This window comes from Urocitellus parryii, chromosome 4 (assembly GCF_045843805.1).
Source record: "Urocitellus parryii isolate mUroPar1 chromosome 4, mUroPar1.hap1, whole genome shotgun sequence".
Taxonomy (NCBI): Eukaryota; Metazoa; Chordata; class Mammalia; order Rodentia; family Sciuridae; genus Urocitellus; species Urocitellus parryii.
The window spans coordinates 146,476,323-146,499,166 of record NC_135534.1 but is presented as its reverse complement, the minus strand read 5'-3'; the positions used below and the strand labels follow the sequence as shown (position 1 = coordinate 146,499,166).

The window sequence follows — 22,844 nt, the reverse complement described above, 5'->3', positions numbered from 1 at the left end:
AATTTACTATATTCTTTTAGGTTGTGCATATGAGGGGAGGGGTGATGACCAACTGGTATTTGTCTTTAGAAAATGGCAAGTGAAATGGAACTGTTTCTTTGAGTCAGAAATGTTCCAAGAACATTAGAAAAAATAACTAAAACCCTGAAGTTTCAGTTGTTCCTTTTTCAGCTTTTAGACATCTTGTTGTGTTGTGCTTATTTAATATTCAATTGATGTTTCGCTTTTATTAGAAACATAGTAGATTAAAATATATGATGTGCTTAATTTTAACTCTAAACTTTAATTACCTAACACAATTAGTATTTTAATGAACAATAATATAGGTATAAAGATGTTTTTATTTATTTTTTAATTTGTTTGAGACTTAAAATATTGTAGTTTTCAAAAATTATTTTTATCTTGTTGAATCTGTGAACTAGTAGTTTGTGTTAAGTGTGAATTAAGCCATATAAACAGTAGACAACTATTTATTAATCGATGGCATCATATTTTTTTATTATATAGTATGGCAAATCTTCCATACTTTAACTGCCCAAGGCATTTCAGTATTTAGAAAGGAGCCGGCACAAGTGTCACTAATGTAGTGATAATCTTTGTCCAGCTAGCCTGATTCATTTGTATCACACCTCTGAAGTATAGTGAAGTTCATTCAAAACCATATTTATCATTAAGTCTTTAGAGATACAAATGGATTCTACAGATGAAACAGGATCAGTGCTTTTGTTAACCAATGCAGTTAGTTTCTCCCTGAACATAGAAAAAGATCCTGCTGTCTTTTTGTCCTTGGAAAGTTAATATGCTCCTGATTTTTATTAGATTTATCCAAACAGCTGGAGTAATCTGCATGCCTTCTAGTTAATCTTGGAAAGAATGTTTTAGATTCTGTGATCTTTTTGGTGATTTTTCTGTTGTATAGAAATTTTTTTCATTGGAAAATTACTTTAAAATATTGTTAATATATTAAATGTCCAACTATGTTCTTTATTCTTCACTAATAGGATATAATATAGAATTATTTGAAGTTTGCTTGATTCTTTAAGGTGGACATGAGTTCAGCTTAACCATGATGAAGTCTTCAATTTCTCAGTTTCTAAAAAGTATTAATTAAGAAAAAAATTGTAGGAAATTATCACTAATATGTATCCCATATTTACTAGTATCTAAAGAAAAGTGCGAATCATGACTCTTGAACTGAGAAGTCTTCTCATTCTATTTTGGGATATGGAGTACAAAGGATTTCCTATTTTTTTCTTTATGCATTTGATTATTCACAGTAATTAGAAGAATCTTATTAGGAGCAAATTCAGTGAATCCTGATAGTTTGCTTTGCTTTTCACCTTTCTTTCCACACATTAGGAGATGGGTGGGACATGAAATTTTATATCCCATTTTTAGCGTATTCTTGAGTGTTTATACTGCTGATTTGTTTTTAATATTATACTATTATCACGTTGATGAAAACGCACATATAACCTATTCATTTTGTATACTAATGTGATGAGTACAGTTGTACTATGTGCAGTGACTTATTCTACTAACAATATTAACATGATGGCAATTATTTCAGTACTGGTGTTTTATGGAATGTCAGTAAATGTTTGTTGGCAAGAGAAAGTTCTAAGGGACTAAGGATTTTATATATTTTGTCTACCAAGACAGACTGTGCACCTAGACCAGTACTAGACATCATGAATGCTCATTAAATACTTGCCAAACGAATGAATACTAGAAATAATAGAAGGGAACAGACCTTATCTTACCTTTAGTGTTCTAGAATTTCTGATAGTCCTATGTTTATTTGGAGACTCATATGCATTGTTTTCTAAGTGTTCTTCAGTAAGCATATGTGTGAGCATTGTTGATAGAGGGTGGCCTCTTCTGATATACTAAAGAAAAATATGTGGTCACTCTATCATTTTTCTATGCGTAGTCTTTAGTTTAAGTGTAGACAACTTTTTTTTTCTTTAAATAATCCAACCTTTAAAATGTTGCAGTTAATAGTGACATTATTTATCTCCTTATATTTTAGAATGGTTCTTTTTATTTGGCTTTATAGAATTCTCTTTGTACAATATGTATTTAAATATTTTTATTTCTAATTAATTTCTAATTTTTTGTATGTAAAAGTGCTACCAATAAAGGATATATAATTTGACTAAATAAAAATAGAATATCTAACTCTTTAAATTGCAGACTAAAGTTTATTTTATACTCCAACTAATAATAAATATAAATTAGTATTTAATAGAAATATTGCATCCAATTTAGGATAGATTATAAATTTGAAGTCACAAATATTCATTGTTTCTAACTTTCACATTATGTTCTGAAATATATATTTAAAAATTTCATTTAAAGCATGTTAAAAGCTGCATTTATTTTATATTTTTTCACATTCTATCAAATAATTATTTCATAAGTTTGATGGGTTTAGCAACCAAAACATTCAGTTCAAAGCAAAACATTGTTTTTTACTTATTATCTCTTGACTTTGCTGTTATAATATAAATTATTATGGAAATAAGTCCTTTCCGATGCATTTCATCATTGAATTGAACTTAAAGTAAATCCTAATGGATAATCTGGGATAAAAAATCCATCTGGGATAAAATGCCAAATGTTACATTTAGATGTTAAATAGGTAATGCAATATTTATTTATTTTTATTTGTCAAACAGTATTTCCCTTTAGGATAAATAGGAACTGTTCATCTTCTTTAGAATGCCCTGATCAATATAAATTAATGCAAGGGCTGAAAGATCCCACTTTCTTGGTTTCTACCCTAAAACAAGTATATTTTAGTTCATTAGTAGAATAATCAGATTTTAAAGATAAAGTTTAAAAGTTTCCATATTTTATGGGCTTTTAACAACATAAATGTAAGCATTTGCAAGACATTTTACGAAAGAGTAAAAGAAATGGTAACCATTTAGTTCTAAATTACTAAATGTTTAAGAGAACTGAATTCTAAGGTCCAAATGCATTTTGTTAAAGAGAAAACTACAGGAACAATGTATCATATAAAAGGCATTAACTTCCCATGGGTAGCATGTGGAGCACATGCCTTCAGGTTAAATTTAAATTTGCACAAAAACTTGACTGCTAAGTTTCTCCAATAATAAGAATTATTGGGATAATTATTATATATATAAAATTATTGGGATGCTTTCTAATACTATATTTTATACTCAAGGTTTGTTATTTAATTTCATCACTCTTTCAAAACCTGAAAGTTAATTACTGGTATATAGAATTCAGATTATAATCCCCAACTATATCTCAAAGTCTTATCTGTTAAATTCCAAATCAGTTTCTGTGTACACAGTGAGTTTCTAAGAGATTACTCCTCTCCCAGCAGCTGGTAGAGTGGTTGGCAGGATTTCTAGCTGGAACCCACATGGCTGCAGAAGAAGAGTGTTTATCTTTCTGCTTCTTCAAAGTGCTCTCTAGGTTTCTGGCAAGGAATGTAATTCTTCTACTTGAAAAAATGGATTAGGAAAAAAATGTAGTTTTGCCACTAATAGAGTTATAGTCATCAAAATACCTATTCACATGAAACTTTTCATACCAGCTAGTCTAGATTATTGCCGCAATCTGGCTGGGCACAATTCAGGAGCCACTTGTCAAAAGAAACTAACTTTATTTTTAGAACTACAAACGCCAAGCAAAACAGCTCCAAAGGAAAAAACCCTCAGAGCCCAACTGCCACCACCGGCTTCCACAAGCCTCTCCCTCCACAAACCTCACCACCTCCCCCAATCCTCCTGCTCTTGAGGCCGATTGGCTGGGTCGCATGGGCGGAGCCAAAGAAGTTCCGTAGTCTGAAGGGCAGGGAAACAGCCCAATGAACATCACCGCAGAGGAGCCAATCAGCTAGATGTTGCTGGGGCCACTGTGAGCCAATCATCAGCTGGCAGTCTGAAGGGCAGGGAAACAGCCCAATGAACAGCACCGCAGAGGAGCCAATCAGCTAGATGTTGCTGGGGCCGCTGTGAGCCAATCATCAGCCGGTGGCTGAAAGTTTGCTGGCAGCTGGAAGTTTGCTGGGCCCCTTTGGCTGTGGCTCTCAACAATTATCATAGATAAACCAAACTCAGATTTTAAAAACTGGTTTAGGAAAAGAACTTTTTTTTTAAAATTTATTTATTTATTTATTTTTTAAATTTATTTATTTTTTTTATTGGTTTTTCAAAACATTACAAAGCTCTTGACATATGTTTTATACATTAGATTCAAGTTGGTTATGAACTCCCATTTTTAAATACAGTAGATGGGGTAGAGAGAGAAGATGGGAGGGGAGGGGAGGGAGGATGGTATAGGAAAAGAACTTTTAAGAATATAAGGTATGTAAGAACAATCAGTTTACAGAATACCCCAGATATTTTGACTTGCTTCAACATTTCAGAATGCTGCATAGCCAATCCAATGAATGCTTCATTTTCTCTGAGTCATTCATTTGAGATATGAGTAATATAATTAAGGCTTCGAAGTAGTTTATGCCAACTTTTGCCATAATTATCTCACTATCTCTGTGAGAAGTTTTATTTGATTAATATTGGTCTGATTAACTCAGATATTCACACACAGAAACCAAACATTGAACTCAAAATTTTCTATATTGAACTTTAATGTTTGCACTAGTTTCTTCTTTTATAGAAAGCAATTTATGGGGCCGGTGTTGTGGCTCAGTAGTAGAGAGCTTGCCTAGCATGCGTGAGGCACTGGGTTCGATTCCAGGCACCACATAAAAATAAAAACAAATAAAATAAAGGTATTGTGTCCATCTACAACTAAAAGGAAAAAAAAGGGAAAAAAGCAGTTTATGGAAGTACTCTTCAAATATTTTATTATTCATTTTGTTTTTTCAATTTCATAAAAATTTTTATCTGCAAAATAATTCTGATGATGATTATGAGAAATTAATAAGATCTGATTCAGATATTTGTCTTTGTTTTTAAGTAATTAAATGTTACAAGAAGACTAGTATACAATTAAGGCAGTTTGAAACATTTTTATTTGTATTTAAGAAAATAATTTGTTACTTTATATCAAATTAAAATTATTTACATTAGATCTATTTTTATAAATCTAAGTTATTTTACAACTTGGTTATAAAAAGTATATTCATATTGTAAAATTAACTATTCTATTTCTGAAAAAAACTCTCAAACTAAGATTGGTTACATATTTGTCAACTATCTATTCATTAGCAAGGAAAAGAATTTTGGTTTCTTAACTCTTTCCTAATCATACTGTTGTGTCTTTGACAACATTATTACATAAAAAGGTATTTCACATTTTTAACTTACATAGATTGTATATTACATGCTTTTGGATGTGGGAACTTGGTTAGTTTGCTATTTTTCAAAAAATATTTGCATGTTTTAATATGTTAAGAGTACTAACAGAAAGTCACCTTGCTCTATGGAGTATATGGATACAAAATTAGAGCACTTTTAGGCAATATTGTTCAGTAGGGCTGCTCTAGCACCAACATGCTTTCAAGTCCTAATCATTTTAATGAAGCATGTGGATGAAATATATGAGTCAGGTTTGTATTACTTCATTTTTTGTAGTCTCCCTCAGTTGGGTTCATAATTAACAAACTCTTAAAAACAAAAAACAAAACAACAACAACAAAAACGAACAAACAAAAAAGCAAGAGGCATGCTAGCCCACTGTTACAGACAGAATTCTGGTTCAAGCCTTAATAACTTTAATCTTCTAATCAGGTTACCTCCTGTCTTTTACACTAAATGAATATGTATAGTGAACCTATTTTATATGTTTAGAATACTCAAAAATCATGTTTAAATGACCCTGGAAAATTTGTTGATGTTATGGTTATAGATGATTCATATGAAAAGAATTCTTTTTAACTTGGAATATTTTTCTGTCAATACAAACATGAAAATTTATCTTGTATAATCTTTTCAGAGTTTTACATTGGAGGGTTGTATACATTACAGAACTAATACATATGTTTAAGTGTACATATTCATATGCATATGTGTTCCATAGAGAACTGGAAGTCTTTCTGAATAGAATACAAATTTTATTTTTTAAAGTGATCTGCTCTGTAAGCTCAGTGGCTACATTTTCTAAGCCAACAGTTAATATGGGTTTAATGACATTTAATTACATAAGCGCAATATTTGCAATTAACATGATTCTGAAAAATTCAATTAATTGTCATGGTTAAAAGCAATACTGAAAATACTTAAAATAATTTTTTCTTAAAAATCTGAAAGTTCAAGTTCTCGTTTTAACCAGAGATATTAAAATATGTAAGCAAAATGGAGAAATGCTTTAACTTATTTAAATGTCCATTTCATCATTTATAACATTTGAGTCTAAATTTCTACAGAAGAAGTGAGATTAAATTTCATCTTTTTATCAGTGGATGCCTACCACATTGTTTGGGTTGTCATTGGTGCTAAATAAATGAATTATTTTATTTCTATAATTTTAATTTAAATGATATTTCATTCTAAATATTAATTGTTTATTTTACCTCTTATATATGTCATGGAAATTTTTTTGAGACAAGTAATATGAAATATTTGCTGCTTTTGTGGAACTGTTATTCTAGTGTATTTAGGAAACTTGAGTTTGAAACCGTGCTCAAGCATCAAGAAAATGTATGACTTTAAGAAAAATTCTTTTAAGTCTATTTTACTTCTCCTTTTGTAAGAAAGTAAATAAACAAATAAAAAATTTAATTTTGCTGAAGTTGAATGCAATAATATGTTACTGGATAAAATTTTCTAAAAATTCTATATTCTAAATTCTATACTTTAAAGGTATTTTCAAAAAATACAGGATAATGCAACTTTAAAATGTTAACTATAGGTTGAAAATATTGCTTTACTACATGTCATTGTCATGTGCCTTCTAAAATTATGAAAAAACACATCGAGATAGAAATACTCATAATTATAAAACCAATTTTTTTCATTTTATATAAGTTCTTTGCCAATATCTCATGAGTTTCTTTCCCTTTTGGGAAAGAATGAGTGAATTTTGTCCTTTCTGTTTTCAGAATAAATCCCATTATACAATGTTATTATTTTATTATCTAGTGGTACCTTGAGATAAGTAAATTATAATTCTCTAAAAGTGAATAGACTCTTAATATAAAACCTCATACAAAGCAGTTTGCTGTTCATGTATTATAACAAACCAACATGAAAGACACATTAGGTACCATGCTAGCAGACTTAGTAATGTGTTTTTTTCTATAACAATTAGAAATTTTATTTATGACTGATTAACTAGATTGTTTGAATTTTCTGAAGAAATATTTGTCTTCAGAATTACAAGTAATACAGGGAAAACTAGTATGTCTCTATATATGCTTGACTCTATGAAGAAAAGGATATTGTCTAAGATGAAAAGTGATATTCAGCTATTTACACTGTTTCTGGAGGTTTTTAAGGCCGGATCTCTTCAGTCTCTGAATTTTAGCAGTTTACTCTTAGATTTAATGAAGAACTTTCAAGTATTTTTGCATATTGTGTTTGCAGTGGACTGGAGAAATTTTACAAACTGTATGACTTCTCTGTTTGCTGTGCCTTATTTCTACTAGCTCCAGTGGCTGTTGGACAATTATGAGACAGCAGAAGGAGTGAGCCTTCCCAGAAGCACTCTGTATAACCACTACCTTCGACACTGTCAAGAACACAAACTGGACCCTGTCAATGCTGCCTCTTTTGGAAAACTAATAAGGTCAATTTTTATGGGGCTGCGAACCAGGAGATTGGGCACTAGGTTAGTACTGAAAAATAAAGTCATAAACTTACTTCCCCTTTTCAAATTACAGCAGTTTTGTGAATTGTTTGAGCAAAAGTACTTGATTACAGGAATACATAAGGGAAAAATATAGAATAAGAAAAGGAAAGTCACTGAATACTACCAAGCCAGAATGATATGCTGTCCTAAACACTGAGTGAGCAAAGCTTTGAGAATATTTTATTTTCAGCCTACATAGAAATTAACTGACTCAGAAGGGTGAGGTAGGAGGATCACCAAGTACAAAGCCAGCCTCAGCAATTTAGAGAGGCCCTAAGCAACTTAGCAAGACCCTATCTCAAAATAAAAAATTAAATGGGCTGAGAATGTAGCTCAGTGATTAAGTGCCCCTGGGTTCCATCCCTGGTACCAAAAGAAAAAAAGAAAAGCAATAACTGTTAATGCAAGACTTGCACATGATATTTTAAAAATCAATATGTGTCACTTACTTTTTTAAAAAACACTGAAGGTTTAGTGTTTGACATTGTAAATAGGAGACTATCTCCTGATTTTTACAAAATTATATTTAATTATCTTTATAATAACCTTATTTGAGTAGAGAAAAAATTAAAGCTGGGTTTTCACTTCATTTCATGAAGCTAGGAGCAATTAAAAGTCATTTGGTAAATTTGTAAAATATAGGCATTTGAAGTCCTCTGTGATGACATAGGTCCTATTTTACCTCTTATTTTCCTTTTATTTATTTGTTTTCTCTGCTCTTAATCATGAAATTATCATGTGTAGAAGTTAGAACGTGGTATAGTTCAATTGTATAGAAGCCAATAATGTAAATAAGCACTTTTCAGTTTCTGTTTTCCTTCATTTGAAAATTAATGACTATTTTTACTAATTAAAGATGATGAAAAGAATACTTAGAACTGTGGAGTTTGTTTTTGTCTTTCCATAATTTCTACATAATGGAAACAAATATTTAGGCAGAAGGATTTGGGTGGTTTTGACTTTTTAAACTTACAGAAATTATTTAAAAATATTCAACATAGAGATGCTACACTGTATAACTTTAGGTGATGTACCTTTAATTACTTATAAATAATAACCTCAGAGGTTTTTTTTGGTAAAGAATTTACCAAAATAAAGAGTTTAGTAAAATAAAAGTACCTTAGTAATTAACTTCATTATATATTAATACCAAAGCAGGTCTTATGACCTATTTTTATGGGAAGGTCATCTAGTTTTTATGTTCCACTTCACGGAGAATTCATTCTACTTTCTATGGCCTGTTTCTGCTGTTTTCTCCTGCCAAGGTACATATTTTGGGATAGTATGTCTTGTACCCTGGTACTTTGTCAGTTTTATAAGATTTATAGGTCTGTATGCATTTGAATTCTGAATTATTCCATGATGTTGTTTTTTTAAATTTATTTTTTATTAGTTCTAATCAGTTATGCATGACAGCAGAAAGCTCTTTGATTCATTGTACACAACTTTTAAGTAATAGTATGGCTTTTAGATTGCTGGAGGTTCAGTTCTCGCATAAATATATTTTCTTCTATCTATACTTCAAAATAGTAGTATATTTTAAACTACAGAACATGATTATCTCTTCAGACTAAAGGAACCAGTTTTCATTCCCTTGAAAAAAGCTTTTTGTTTCTTTAGTATTTTTTTTAAAACCAAAATGAGGAAAATCATTATTTGGGGACCTAACCCTCTATTTCTGAACTGATAGCTCAGTAGTTACATATACTGTGCCAATATTTTGAAACTCTGGGCTTTATTCAACATTATAATAGCTGTATTGTTGTGCTACATTTGTTACTGAAAAGGATTTCAATGGGCCCTATTTTGAGGCTCCATTCAAACCTTGAAACATCTTTAATAATAGAAAGGGATAAAATTGGGGTTGTTTGGGTTTGTGAATGAGTAGAATCCATATTCTCTAAGTACATTTTACAATATTTCACCTTTTACTTCTAATGTTCCCCCAATCCCCAACAATTATGTCTCCTGTTCCTTTTAAAATTGTATTCTATGTTTGCAATTGAGTTAGAATGCAAAGCCTAGAAGAATGAGGAGAAAATAAATACTATGCAAGAGTACGGGCTTAAACAAATGAGGTGTTATAAAGAGAGATAACTATAATGTAGGAAAATTGACAGTATTAGTGGTAGGGTAAAGTCCCAGAGATTCATTCTACTATGGCATTTACTTTCTACTCCTAATCCAAGAAGTAAATCAATATAAATCATGAGGCAAACTAAATCAGATATTTTAAAAAAATTTTTTAGTTATACATGGGCACAATATCTTTATTTTGTTATTTATTTTTATGTGGTCCTGAGGATCGAACCCAGGGTCTCACATGTGAGAGGCGAGTGTTCTACCACTGAGCCACAACCCCAGCTCCAAATCAGATATTTTTAAAAAGAAAAAAAGTGAACTTTATGCCAGGAATGTTATGTATCAGTAGTATTATCTGTTGAAATTATTAGAACCAGACTACATCTTTTCTCAAGTTTGGGGGTCTAAGTAAACAACAAATAAATGAAATCACTGTATTTTTAAATAAAGGTGAATAAAAGGTACTGTTTTTTAGATCCCTTCTCCAAATCAAATTTGAGCAAAACTGACTGTGGATATACTTCACTCTCCAAACCCTTTCCAGTGAATAAAAAGAACTTCCACTCCCTCCCAACCCAAGCAAAATGATGATATGTAGAAAACTGGAAAAGAACTAGATACTTCAAGAGAAACATCATTTTACTTTTTAGTTTTTCCCCATGATTAATGCCTTTTACTCCTACCTATGCTACTTGCTTTCTACCCATACCTATACTATATCCTTACCTATACTATCTGCTATCCTTCAGTTTGTATGAAAAACACTGCAAATTGTGTTTGTGGTATTTCTTGTTTGTATTTTTAGCTCTGTCTTTGGACTTTGGAGAGCAAGATCTAATCTCTGCAAGTGATTAGACTTTGTAGGCATTAAATTTTCATTTTTATTTTGCTGAAAGAGTTCATACATTCAAATGACTTTTAAAAAAATTAACAATATTATTTATGTAATATGATTTTAATGTCTTCAAATGTATAGTGTTCATATTATATATGTTAATCTTGGAAGTAAAATTCTACTCTATTTTTATAAAAACTATTTAATCCACATTCCTCTTGCATTTCTTTTTCTAAATCTAAATGAAAGAAAAAATTAGAAAGAGCACTGATGTCTTGCTATATATAGACTTGTGAAAAACTATTTTCTCTTTGCAAGAATTTACATATTTAAAATGTTATTTTTGCAAGAATTTGCAAATTCCATTCAGAGCAAAACTTGTCATTTCTAATAGCAAACATGGTCTTTCTCATGAACATGGGGAAATTGTGACATTTTTATTCCAGGTGGGAATTTGCCATTTTCACAGAAAAATTTCCCCATGTCTGTTGTGATATATCTTATTCAGCCTACAAAACTGATATAAATTCATAAAAACAGAGACTAATAAAATGTGTTTCAAAATAAAAAATATCATCTGGTTTTAAGTTTCAAAATACTAATATGTTTCACTACAACCTCCTATAATAAATTTATCTTATTTCATCATTCCTATGATAAAGAGAAAAATGTTGAACTTGTCCAAGTCTGTAGAATTTTTCTTTGTTCTCAATTTGCCACTTACAAATTCATATTTAATGTACAGTCCTTTATCCTGTTAATGAATTTTTGTTGGCCAAAACTGTTTTCCCACATTAAATTACATTTAAAATATTAATTTGAAAACAAAATACTTATCTTAGGGTCTTGAACTGATTGACTCAGAATCTTATTTTGATTCTTCAGATGTTCTCACTATAAAAACATAATAGGTATCAGGAAAAGATAAATAAAAAATATATAAGATTAGTATGCTGCTTTTACCTGATTTTTCAAAATGTGAAATTAAATGGACATTCTCTGTGGTTGATACTGGTTTGACTTTGTGTTTCCAATGTTGTTCTTTTATAAAGAGGAAACTCCAAGTACCATTACTATGGAATTCGTGTCAAGCCAGATTCTCCTCTTAATCGTCTGCAAGAAGATATGCAGTATATGGCTATGAGACAACAACCCATGCAACAGAAGCAAAGGTAGACTCTGGAGTTATCACTGATATGTCAAAGCTATATATTTCTAAGTTGCTTAGGTCACTTTTTTCTGAACAGAACAAATACCTAAGTGCATATGAATGTGACTGCTGTTGACAAACTTTCACTATAGATAACTTTTAAATGTTCTAGAATTTTAATGTTCCTGTTTTTCACATTTAAAGAAAATATTTATTCTTTCATCCTTTTGGCCCTTTTTAAGTTAAGTGTAACATCCAATCCTCCGAAACTATTCAGACAGGGAAGTGAAACATAAAACACAGAAGCACACCTAAGCAAATAGTAGCAGGAGAACTTGTTTCATTATCATGAGCTTCTGATTTGCTGTTCTGCATATCATTCCTTTTGACTAAGTATGAGGTCTTGCAGAATGTTTGGGACTTTAACACTTACTTTGAGTCCAACTTTTATTAATATAGAATTTCAGATATTGGAGTCATAAGAGATATGAAGCATTCATGAATGGATGACTGGATGGATAATAGGATAATATATCTTAGGAGTGAAAAATACCTCAGTCTAGTCTGGTCCCATAACCTTTTGACAATCAAAGCATTGGCAACCCTGCTTTACAGATGAATCCCAGAAATGATTTATTTGCACAAGCCCATAATTCTGTTTCTTAGCCAAGGACTTTCTAGTCAGTCCCATGTGCCTAATATCAAAATTTAGAAAAACAAAGAAAAAAGAAACCTTACTCCTTTTACCAGCATCACTCAGCCATACCTGTAATTATTATTTTTTATTTCAATCTAACATATAGTATTCAGTAGAAAAAAAGGAGGTCTCTGCTTAAATCCTAATCCATTAATCTAGTTGACTTTGCTAGTTCTCCACATCCATACTAGTTTAGTAAGAAGCACTAACTCTAAGACACTGATAGAAAAAGAATGTATCACACAGTAGTCCTTCATCTATTTAATCAGCAAACATTGAATCTCTTTTGTGTGCTAGGCACTGCATGCAGAGGATAAGACACAGTTTCTACCTTAGGTTAAAACATTAAAAGTAGAGATGTATGGGAAAATTGGGAGGGGAAAAGGAATGCAGTCTGAGACATGTTAAAATACAACTTTGGTCAAGAAATTATAAACTACAAAGTAATTTTCAGGAAACTCTGGAGAGTGAGGATTGGGAAATTTCATAGAGAAGTGCTCTTCAGGAGAGAGAGACCAAGAAGAGTCAGAAAAAAAAAAGAGGAATATTCAGGCAAAAGGTACAAGTAAACAAAATCACCTAGGGATAATATCTTTGATGTCTTTAGTAAATGGCCCATGATTTAGTGAGTTTGGTATTGCAAAAGGAACATTGAAGAGATGACAGAATAGCTTACTGGGAGATGCAGTTTAGAAAGCAGTTTGGATCATATATTAAGGGATATAGTTGTATATGAAGCTGATAAGTTTGTTCTTTGTACAGAACATAGCTTTGAAGCTTTTTAAGGCTTTGAAGCGAAACAATTGAACTTTGATTTTTTCTAGAGTGATGACTTTTTGATTTGGGGCAAGACATATTTAATGGGAAGAGACTGGAGGTAAGGATACTTGTTAAGTGGTTTTAAACACAGTGATAATTTCCAGTGTATGTATTCCAGCCTGCAGACTCAGTTCAAGATTTGCTTTATAAAGAGGTATCTCAAGAGTTTTAGATTTTTAATTCATAAATTCTCAATTTTGTTTTTAATTGTGGATTCTTATTTTTTCAAATATAGCCAATGAAATATATTAAGAAGGAGTCCAAACAATTAACAGAATGAATCATATAGTGGTACCTTATATAGTTGAAGACAGGGTTTGAATGAGTTATAATAAACTGTTACTTATTGTCTTGGATTATAATTTTTCTCCTATTTACTAGTAGCAGCAGCTACAGCTCTTACTTGCTGATGTGATCTCTACCCTCATGCATAGCAACATTACACATTGTGTCTATAGTGAAATTAAAAAAAAGAAAAAAGCTTGATTCAAAAGTAACATACTCAAAATAATTATGAGCAAAACCTTGTTAAATTATACCTAAGAGAGCTAAAACATACTTCTTCATATGATTTAACTATAAGGTAATCTACCAAGCTTTCAAGAAAATGTAGGTTTTCATAGAACATTTTTTATAAAAAGCCTAAAATACTCAAGTAGGAGCTACAGTTTCTTTTTTTTTAATTGATTGTTCAAAACATTACAGAGCTCATGATAAATCATCTTTCATACATTTGACTCAATTGGGTTTTGAACTCCCATTTCTACCCCAAATACAGATTGCAGAATCACATCTGTTACATACCCACATTTTTACATAATGGCATATTAGTGACTGTTGTATTCTGCTACCTTTCCTATCCCCTACTATCCCCCCTCCCCTCCCCTCCCCTCCCATATTCCCTCTCTGCCTAATCTGCTGTTGTTCAATTCTCTCCCTTTTTCCCCCTCCCCCTTGCCCCTTATACCTCTTATAATTTTGTGTATCATTGAAGGTCTCCTACCATTTCCATATGCTTTCCCTTCTCTCTCCCTTTCTCTCCCCCCATTCGTCTTTGTTTACTGTTAGTCTTTTCCTCATGCTCTTCCTTCCTATTCTGTTCTTAGTTGCTCTCTTTATATCAAAGAAGACATTTGGCATTTGTTTTTTAGGGCTTGGCTAGCTTCACTTAGCATAATCTGCTCTAATGCCATCCATTTCCCTGCAAATTCTATGATTTTGTCATTTCTTAGTGCTGCATAATACTCCATTGTATATAGATGCCACATTTTTTTTATCCATTCATCTATTGAAGGGCATCTAGGTTGGTTCCACAGTCTAGCTATTGTGAATTGTGCCGCTATAATCATTGCTGTGGCCATATCCCTATAGTGCGCTCTTTTAAGGTCCTCAGGGAATAGTCCAAGAAGGGTGATAGCTGGGTCAAATGGTGGATCCATTCCCAGCTTTCCCTGGAATCTCCATACTGCTTTCCAAATTGGCCTCACCATTTTGTAGTCCCACCAGCAGTGTACAAGTGTACCCTTTTCCCCACATCCTCGCCAACACTTATTGTTGTTTGACTTCATAATGGCTGCTGGAGTGAGATGGTATCTTAGGATGGGTTTGATTTGCATTTCTCTGATTGCTAAAGATGGTGAGCATTTTTTCATGTACTTGTTGATTGATTGTATGTCCTCTTCTGAGAAATGTCTGTTCAGGTCCTTGGCCCATTTGTTGATTGGATTATTTGTTATCTTATTGTTTGATTTTTTGAGTTCTTTGTACATTCTGGATATTAGGGCTCTATCTGATGTGTGAGGGGTAAAAATTTGTTCCCATGATGTAGGCTCTCTATTTACCTCTTTTATTGTTTCTCTTGCTGAGAAAAAACTTTTTAGTTTAAGTAAGTCCCATTTGTTTATTCTTGTTGTTAACTCTTGGGCTATGGGAGTCCTATTAAGGAATTTGGAGCCCGACCCCACAATATGTAGATCGTAGCCAACTTTTTCTTCTATCAGACGCAGTGTCTCTGATTTGATATCTAGCTCCTTGATCCATTTTGAGTTAACTTTTGTGGCTGGCAAGAGAAAGGGATTCAATTTCATTTTGTTGCATATGGATTTCCAATTTTCCCAGCACCATTTGTTGAAGATGCTATCCTTCCTCCATTGCATGCTTTTAGCCCCTTTATCAAATATAAGATAGTTGTAACTTTGTGTATTAGTCTCTGTGTCCTCTATTCTGTACCATTGGTCCACCCGCCTGTTTTGGTACCAGTACCATGCTGTTTTTGTTACTATTGCTCTGTAGTACAGTTTGAACTCTGGTATCGCTATACCTCCAGATTCACACTTCCTGCTTAGAATTGCTTTTGCTATTCTGGGTCTTTTGTTTTTCCATATGAATTTCATGATTGCTTTATCTATTTCTACAAGAAATGCCATTGGGATTTTGATTGGCATCGCATTAAACCTGTAGAGAACTTTGGGTAATATCGCCATTTTGATGATGTTAGTTCTGCCTATCCATGAACAGGGTACATTTTTCCATCTTCTGAGATCTTCTTCTACCTCTCTATTTAGGGTTCTGTAGTTTTCATTGTATAAATCTTTCACCTCTTTTGTTAGGTTAATTCCCAAGTATCTTATTTTCTTTGAGGATACTGTGAATGGAGTGGTTTTCCTTATTTCCATTTCAGAGGTTTTGTTGCTGATATACAGGAATGCCTTTGATTTATGCATGTTGATTTTATAACCTGCCACTTTGCTGAATTCGTTTATTAACTCTAGCAGCTTCTTTGTAGACCCTTTTGGGTCTGTTAAGTATATTATCAAGTCATCTGCAAATAGCGATAATTTAATTTCTTCTTTTCCTATTTTTATGCCTTTAATTTCTTTTGTCTGTCTAATTGCTCTGGCTAGTACTTCAAGAACTAAATTGAATAGAAGTGGTGATAGAGGGCACCCCTGTCTTGTTCCAGATTTTAGAGGGAATGCCTTCAGTTTTTCTCCATTTAGGATGATGCTATCCTGAGGTTTAGCAATGTTGAGGTAAGTTCCTGTTATCCCTAGTTTTTCTAGTGTTTTGAACATAAAGGGATGCTGTACTTTGTCAAATGCTTTTTCTGCATCTATTGAGATGATCATATGGTTCTTGTCTTTAAGTCTGTTGATGTGGTGAATAGCATTTATTGATTTCCGTATATTGAACCAGCCTTGCATCCCAGGGATGAATCCTACTTGATCATGGTGCACAAGTTTTCTGATATGTTTTTGTATTCTATTTGCCAGGATTTTATTGAGAATTTTTGCATCCAAGTTCATTAGAGATATTGGTCTGTAGTTTTCTTTCTTTGAAGTAACTTTGTCTGGTTTTGGGATCAGAGTGATGTTGGCCTCATAGAATGAATTTGGAAGAGCTCCTTCTTTTTCTATTTCTTGAAATAGCTTGAAAAGTATTGGTATTAATTATTCTTTGAAGGTTTTGTAGCACTCCGCTGTATACCCATCCGGTCCAGGGCTTTTCTTGGTTGGTAGTCTTTGATGGCTTCTTCTATTTCATCCTTTGTTATTGGTCTGTTTAAATTGTGTGTGTCTTCCTGTCTCAATCTGGGGAAATCATATGCCTTAAGAAATTTATCGATATCTTCACTATCTTCTATTTTATTGGAATATAGGGTTTCAAAATACTTTCTAATTATCTTCTGTATTTCTGTAGTGTCTGTTGTGATATTGCCTTTTTCATCCCGTATGTTAGTAATTTGAGTTCTCTCTCTTCTTCTTTTCGTTAGCATGGCTAAGGGCTTGTCTATCTTATTTATTTTTTCAAAGAACCAACTTTTAGTTTTATCTATTTTTTCAATGGTTTTTTTTGTTTCAATTTCGTTGATTTCTGCTCTAATTTTAATTCTTTTTTGTGTTCTACTACATTTGCTGTTGTTTTGCTCTTCCTTTTCTAGATTTTTGAGGCATAGTGTGAGTTCATTTATTTGTTGGTTTTTTCTTTTTTTGAGGAAAGAACTCCAAGAAATGAATTTCCCTCTTAAAACTGCTTTCATTGTGTCCCATAGATTCAGGTATATTGTGTCTGTATTATCATTTGACTCTAAGAATTTTTTCATCTCCTCCTTTATGTCTTCTGTAACCCATTGATCATTCAATAACATATTCTTCAATTTCCATGTGGTGCAGGGTTTTTCCTTCCTTCTTTTATCATTGATTTCCAATTTCATTCCATTATGGTCAGATATGGTGCATGGTAATATCTCCACACCTTTATATTTACTAAGAGTTGCCTTATGGCATAATATATGGTCTATCTTTGAGTAGGATCCATGTACTGCTGAGAAGAACGTGTATCCACTTGATGATGGTTGATATATTCTATATATGTCGGTTAAGTCTAGGTTGTTGATTGTGCTGTTGAGTTCTATTGTTTCTTTATTCAGTTTTTGTCTGGAGGATCTGTCTAATGGCGAGAGCGGTGTGTTGAAGTCACCCATAATTATTGTATTGTGGTCTATTTGACTCTTGAACTTGAGGAGGGGTTTGTTTTATGAACGTTGCAGCTCCATTGTTTGGTGAATACAAATTGATAATTGTTATGTCTTGTTGGTGGATGGTTCCTTTTAACAGTATATAGTGCCCTTCTTTATCCTTCTTGATTAACTTAGGTTTGAAGTTGATTTTATTCAATATGAGTATGGCCACTCCTGCTTGCTTCCGAGGGCCATGTGAGTGGTATGATTTTTCCCAACCTTTTACCTTCAGCCTGTGTATGTATGAGTCTCCTGAAGGCAGCATATTGTTGGATTTGTTTTTTTGATCCAGGTTACTAGCCTATGTCTCTTGATTGGTGAGTTTAGGCTATTAACATTTAAGGTTACAATTGAGATATGATTTGTACTTCCAGTCATGCTTCTTTATTTATTTATTTTAGTTTGGCTAGTTTTACTTTTTGGTTATTTTCCTCCCCCTTTACTGAGATACCTCCTGCTATTGGTTTGGGGCACTATTTTTCAATTCCTCTTCTTGTAGTATTTGCTCAAAATACTTTGCAGTGCTGGTTTTCTTGCTGCGAATTCTTTTAGCTTTTGTTTATCGTGAAAGATTTTAATTTCGTTGTCAAATCTGAAGCTCAATTTTGCTGGATACAGTATTCTTGGTTGGAATCCATTATTTTTCAGCGTTTGAAATACATTGTTCCAGGACCTTCTCGATTTCAAAGTCTGTGATAAGAAATCAGTTGTTAACCTAATTGGTTTACCCCTGAATATAATCTGCCTCTTTTCTCTCGTAGCTTTTAATATTCTCTCCTTGTTCTGTATGTTGGCTATCTTCATTATTATGTGTCTTGGAGTTGGTCTATTATGGTTTTGAATGTTTGGGGTCCTGTAGGCTTCCAGGATTTGGCAATCCATTCTATCTTTCATCTCTGGGAAGTTTTCTACAATGATTTCATTTAATATGCTGTCCATTCCTTTGGTTTGAATCTCTGTGCCTTCTTCTATCCCAATGACTCTCAAATTTGGTTTTTTTATGACATCCCATATCTCTTGAATAGATTGCTCATGGGATTTAAACATCTTTTCTGTGTTGACTATACTCTTTTCTAGTTGATAAACCTTGTCTTCATTATCTGATGTTCTGACTTCTACTTGATCAAGTCTATTTGTAATATTCTCGTTTGAGTTTTTAATTTGGTTCATAGTTTCCTGCAATTCTAGGATTATTGTTTGATTTTTTTTTTAAGATCTCTTATCTCCTGGTAGAGCTCGTTCTTTGGCATTTGAATTTTTTGTTTAATTCATTTTCAAAATATACTTTTATTTCTTGGACTTGCTGTCTCATGTCTTCTCTAATATTCCTTTCCATTTGAGTTAGGTATGCCTTGTGTTCTTTCCCTATCCCTGCTTCTGATGTTTCTATGTCCTCCTGTAGAATTAAGTTGTCTTGCATTGTTTGTACTCCTTTTTTCCCTTGTTTTCTCATGTTGTCCACATTACTTTCCAGCTCTTTTTGATTGCCGTGTTTCTGCTCTCTTCTATAGCTTTGTTTTGGTTCTGTATTACTCTGATGTCTCTCCTTTGTGTTGTTAAACTATGCCTGCTAACATGGATTCCGCTGGGAGGGAATTCCGAAGTCTGAGCTCCAGTGACGACACTACTCTGCTATGGCGGGCCCCAGGCTCCTTGCCGGCGTGTCCTAATCAGGGGGTGTGGCTGGACTATCTCTGGTTTCAGTTCCCGGTCTCGGCAGGTGGGCGGTCTCCAGCCGCCCAGTATCACAGGCCGCGTGCGGGTGATCGGTCGCCTGCGGGCGGCGTTCTCCTATGCCCCAGTTATGCAGGCAGTGGGTGAACTGTCACCGGCAGGCCTGAGGTTTCTAGCCGCCCAGTCTCGAGGGCCTTGCCTCTAGTCTCCTGGTTTCTCCTGCTAGTCTTGGTTTCTCCTGCTAGACCAGATTTCCCCTGAGTGATGGCTCTCTGCAGTTCAAAGTGTACTCTGGGCCTGCCGTTTGTTGGGTGTGGAGGGTGACTATTGGGAACCCCGGCACTCTTTTGTTTTGTTTCTGTTGTGGGGGATGGGACTGTACCGCTTCCTTCCCCCTCTGAAATCCTGTACTCAGCCCGGGGGTCAGTGCTGTCTTGGCTGGCAGGATTCCACTGACTCGCAGCCACTTTTCTCCCTGCTTGCTAATTAATCGCTTCTCTGCCGGGCAGGCCGCACGAATCAGTCGGCCTGGATCTCCAGGGTCCTGCTGTTGGCTATTGGGATCCCCGGCACTCTATTGCTTTGATTTTTTCTGTTTGCCCCTCCCCCAGTGCTGGCTAGCCAGGTTTCGTTTTGGCTGCTGATGGGAGGAGGGGTTGAAGGTCAGGTGTCTCTAGTTTTCCCCTAGTCTTTATGCAGGCTCACTCTGATACTCCCTCCCCCGGAAAGCCTAGGAGAGATTTTATGGGAATTCCCCAATGTCCGGGGGGTGAGCTGAGTGACACACACCTGTTTTGATGTTGCAATCTGTCGGAGAGTGGTGGTGTATACTTCAGCTTTCCAAGATGGTGTCCGCTGTGGGGGGTGGGACTGTACTGCTTCCTTCCCCGTCTGAAATCCCGTACTCATCCCGGGGGTCAGTGTGGGCTTGGCTGGCGGTATTCCACCTAATTGAGCTACAGTTTCTAAGGTCTCCTATGAAACAGATTCCAGAGCTATCAAAGTTAAGGAGCTATGAAAACTTCTGCAACCTCCATAATTGCTTTTAGAAACAGATGCAATATGTATGTATCTAGGAAGTGATATAAAATTCTCGATAATATTAATAAATTCTACCAACTTGAATTTCTTATATCATATGCTTTCTTGTGAAATAAGAGTGTTAGGTACTGAACCCTCTTTTGATTCATTTGTGTTTTTGATGATGCAAGTTTTGTATTATAGATGATTGCTCTTGAAATTCTGTCTTGATGAATGATTGCATTAGCGTTGTCAATTGCACAGATTTCTTTATTGAGACGAGCAGGAAGCTTCAGTTGTCTCATTGAAGGAGACTCTTCACTGACAACCTGCGTAGGCGTCAACTGAACCCATTTACTTCATTGTGTAGAAGTACTTGGATAGTTTCTCTCGTTGCATCTGGATGTAAGGGTGAAGTTAAGCATATTTGTTTAAAATGATGGAAAAAGAACTTATTGTATCATTTGTTTTATGCCTTAAACAATTAAAAATTGATGATTCCAAAAGTGAAATGATTCTATTGAATGTATTAAAATTTGTATAAGAAGAAACTTACACATTATGTTAAAATGCAAGTGATATGTGAAAGGTTTAAAATATTTCATAGCAGGTACTGGTATTTAATATGGCAGAATATTCAAATTGTTTAAATGACTTCATGATTATTGAATATATCCATGTGGGCACGTCTTCCATCTTATATAGTCACGTTTCATGTGTTCTTATAATGAAAAAATTCAAGTATATTCAGTTATTATTTTGTTAATTAAATTCAGGTGTTTAATTTGTAAATTTTTCTAGTGGATTTGGTATTAAAGTACTTTCAGAGATGTAATTATTATTATTTTATATGGTTGTATATTATCTTTAGCTCCTTTATATGCAGAATCTTATTTGAAGATTAATAGGATCATAGAGGAAATTTCCACTTATCTGCAAATCATGGAACATAGCCATGAGTCTGGAAATAAATGGAAAGTGCTTCTGACTGAAAAGCAGATGTCACACAGAGTCTGTAGTTTCATGTACTTGAAAAGAAATATCCATCCTCAAACCATTTACTTAAAATACAGGTGCAGATTAAGGCCCACTTGATTCATAGGCAACCATGGAATACGACAGCTGGCAAAGGAAGTATAAGTGGACAGGGTCTTCTGCTTACTTTTGAGTTGTTCATTACAGTAGTTTGTTGATATTCAGTGGCGAACAAATGGACCCAGGCACTCCGGTAAGCCCTTAGAGTAAGGTTCTAGAGACTACAATCTAGTCTGACACAATGTAAAAACTGCTTTGCAGATTGATGGCATTATGGGTAATCAAGAAGAGAAAGAATGTATAATTTTAATAGCTTCTGTTGAAAACATCTCTTATAAAAATAATATTTGCATTTAAAGGAGGTAATCTTAAGTTCTTAAAGAGATTCACTAATGGACTAATTTGCTTTCCCTAATTTAGACAACATTAATTTAGGTTATCAAAGAACAAAAATAAGATCAGTAATTTTCAGCTCTACAAACTAAGTAAAAATGTTTGCTCCAGTTTCTTTTTAATATTTAAAAGAAGTACATAAAGAATGTTGGCACTATATTTTAGTTATTCTTCCAAACCCTAGTAGCTAAAGTAGTGGAATGAAGCCAAGTGTTTTTGACAATGTGCTTGTCTGTGTTTGATTCCAGTAGCCATTCTCAAAATATTAAACTGCATTTATCATTTCTTCAACAAATATATATATCAATTGTCAGTTGCATTAGAATATGTGCATCACATCTAAAAGAGATGGCACAGGATTCTAAATGCCAGAACCTGAAAGAAGAGATGGCCTAGTCCAACCCACTCTCTTTTTTTTTTTTTTTTTTTTGTGGTGCCAGGGATCAAACCCAGAGTCTCCTGCATGGTAGGCAAACCCTTACCCACTGAGCTAAAATTCTCAATCCTCAATCCATCCTCTTGATAAGAAAATGGAAGTCCATAAGGGAAAATAACATCTGAAATCATATAACAACCTAGATAAGAATCCAATTCTCTTGTCAAAGAGGTAATATAATCTATTCAGAAACATATAATATTTTTTTCATAAAATGGAAGGAGAAAACACATTTTAATGAGTATATTTCAATTAAGTTAGGAAATGTGCTACTTCCTACCTATTTGCATGGTCTCTTTTTTTTTTTTTTAATGAGAGAGTGAGAGAGGAGAGAGAGAGAGAGAGATTTTTTTTTAATATTTATTTTTTAGTTCTCGGCAGACACAACAT

General features: G+C 33.5%; 1 protein-coding gene across 1 annotated transcript in view; it reads left to right on the top strand.

Annotated features, from left to right (window-relative positions):
* Rfx3 (regulatory factor X3) overlaps positions 1–22,844 on the top strand; it is a 305,603-nt gene that overhangs the window by 217,633 nt on the left and 65,126 nt on the right. Inside the window, exons 6-7 of the mRNA XM_077797836.1 lie at positions 7,592–7,773; positions 11,764–11,883. Coding sequence (XP_077653962.1) covers positions 7,592–7,773; positions 11,764–11,883 — 302 coding nt within the window. The remainder of the gene's footprint in view (positions 1–7,591; positions 7,774–11,763; positions 11,884–22,844) is intronic.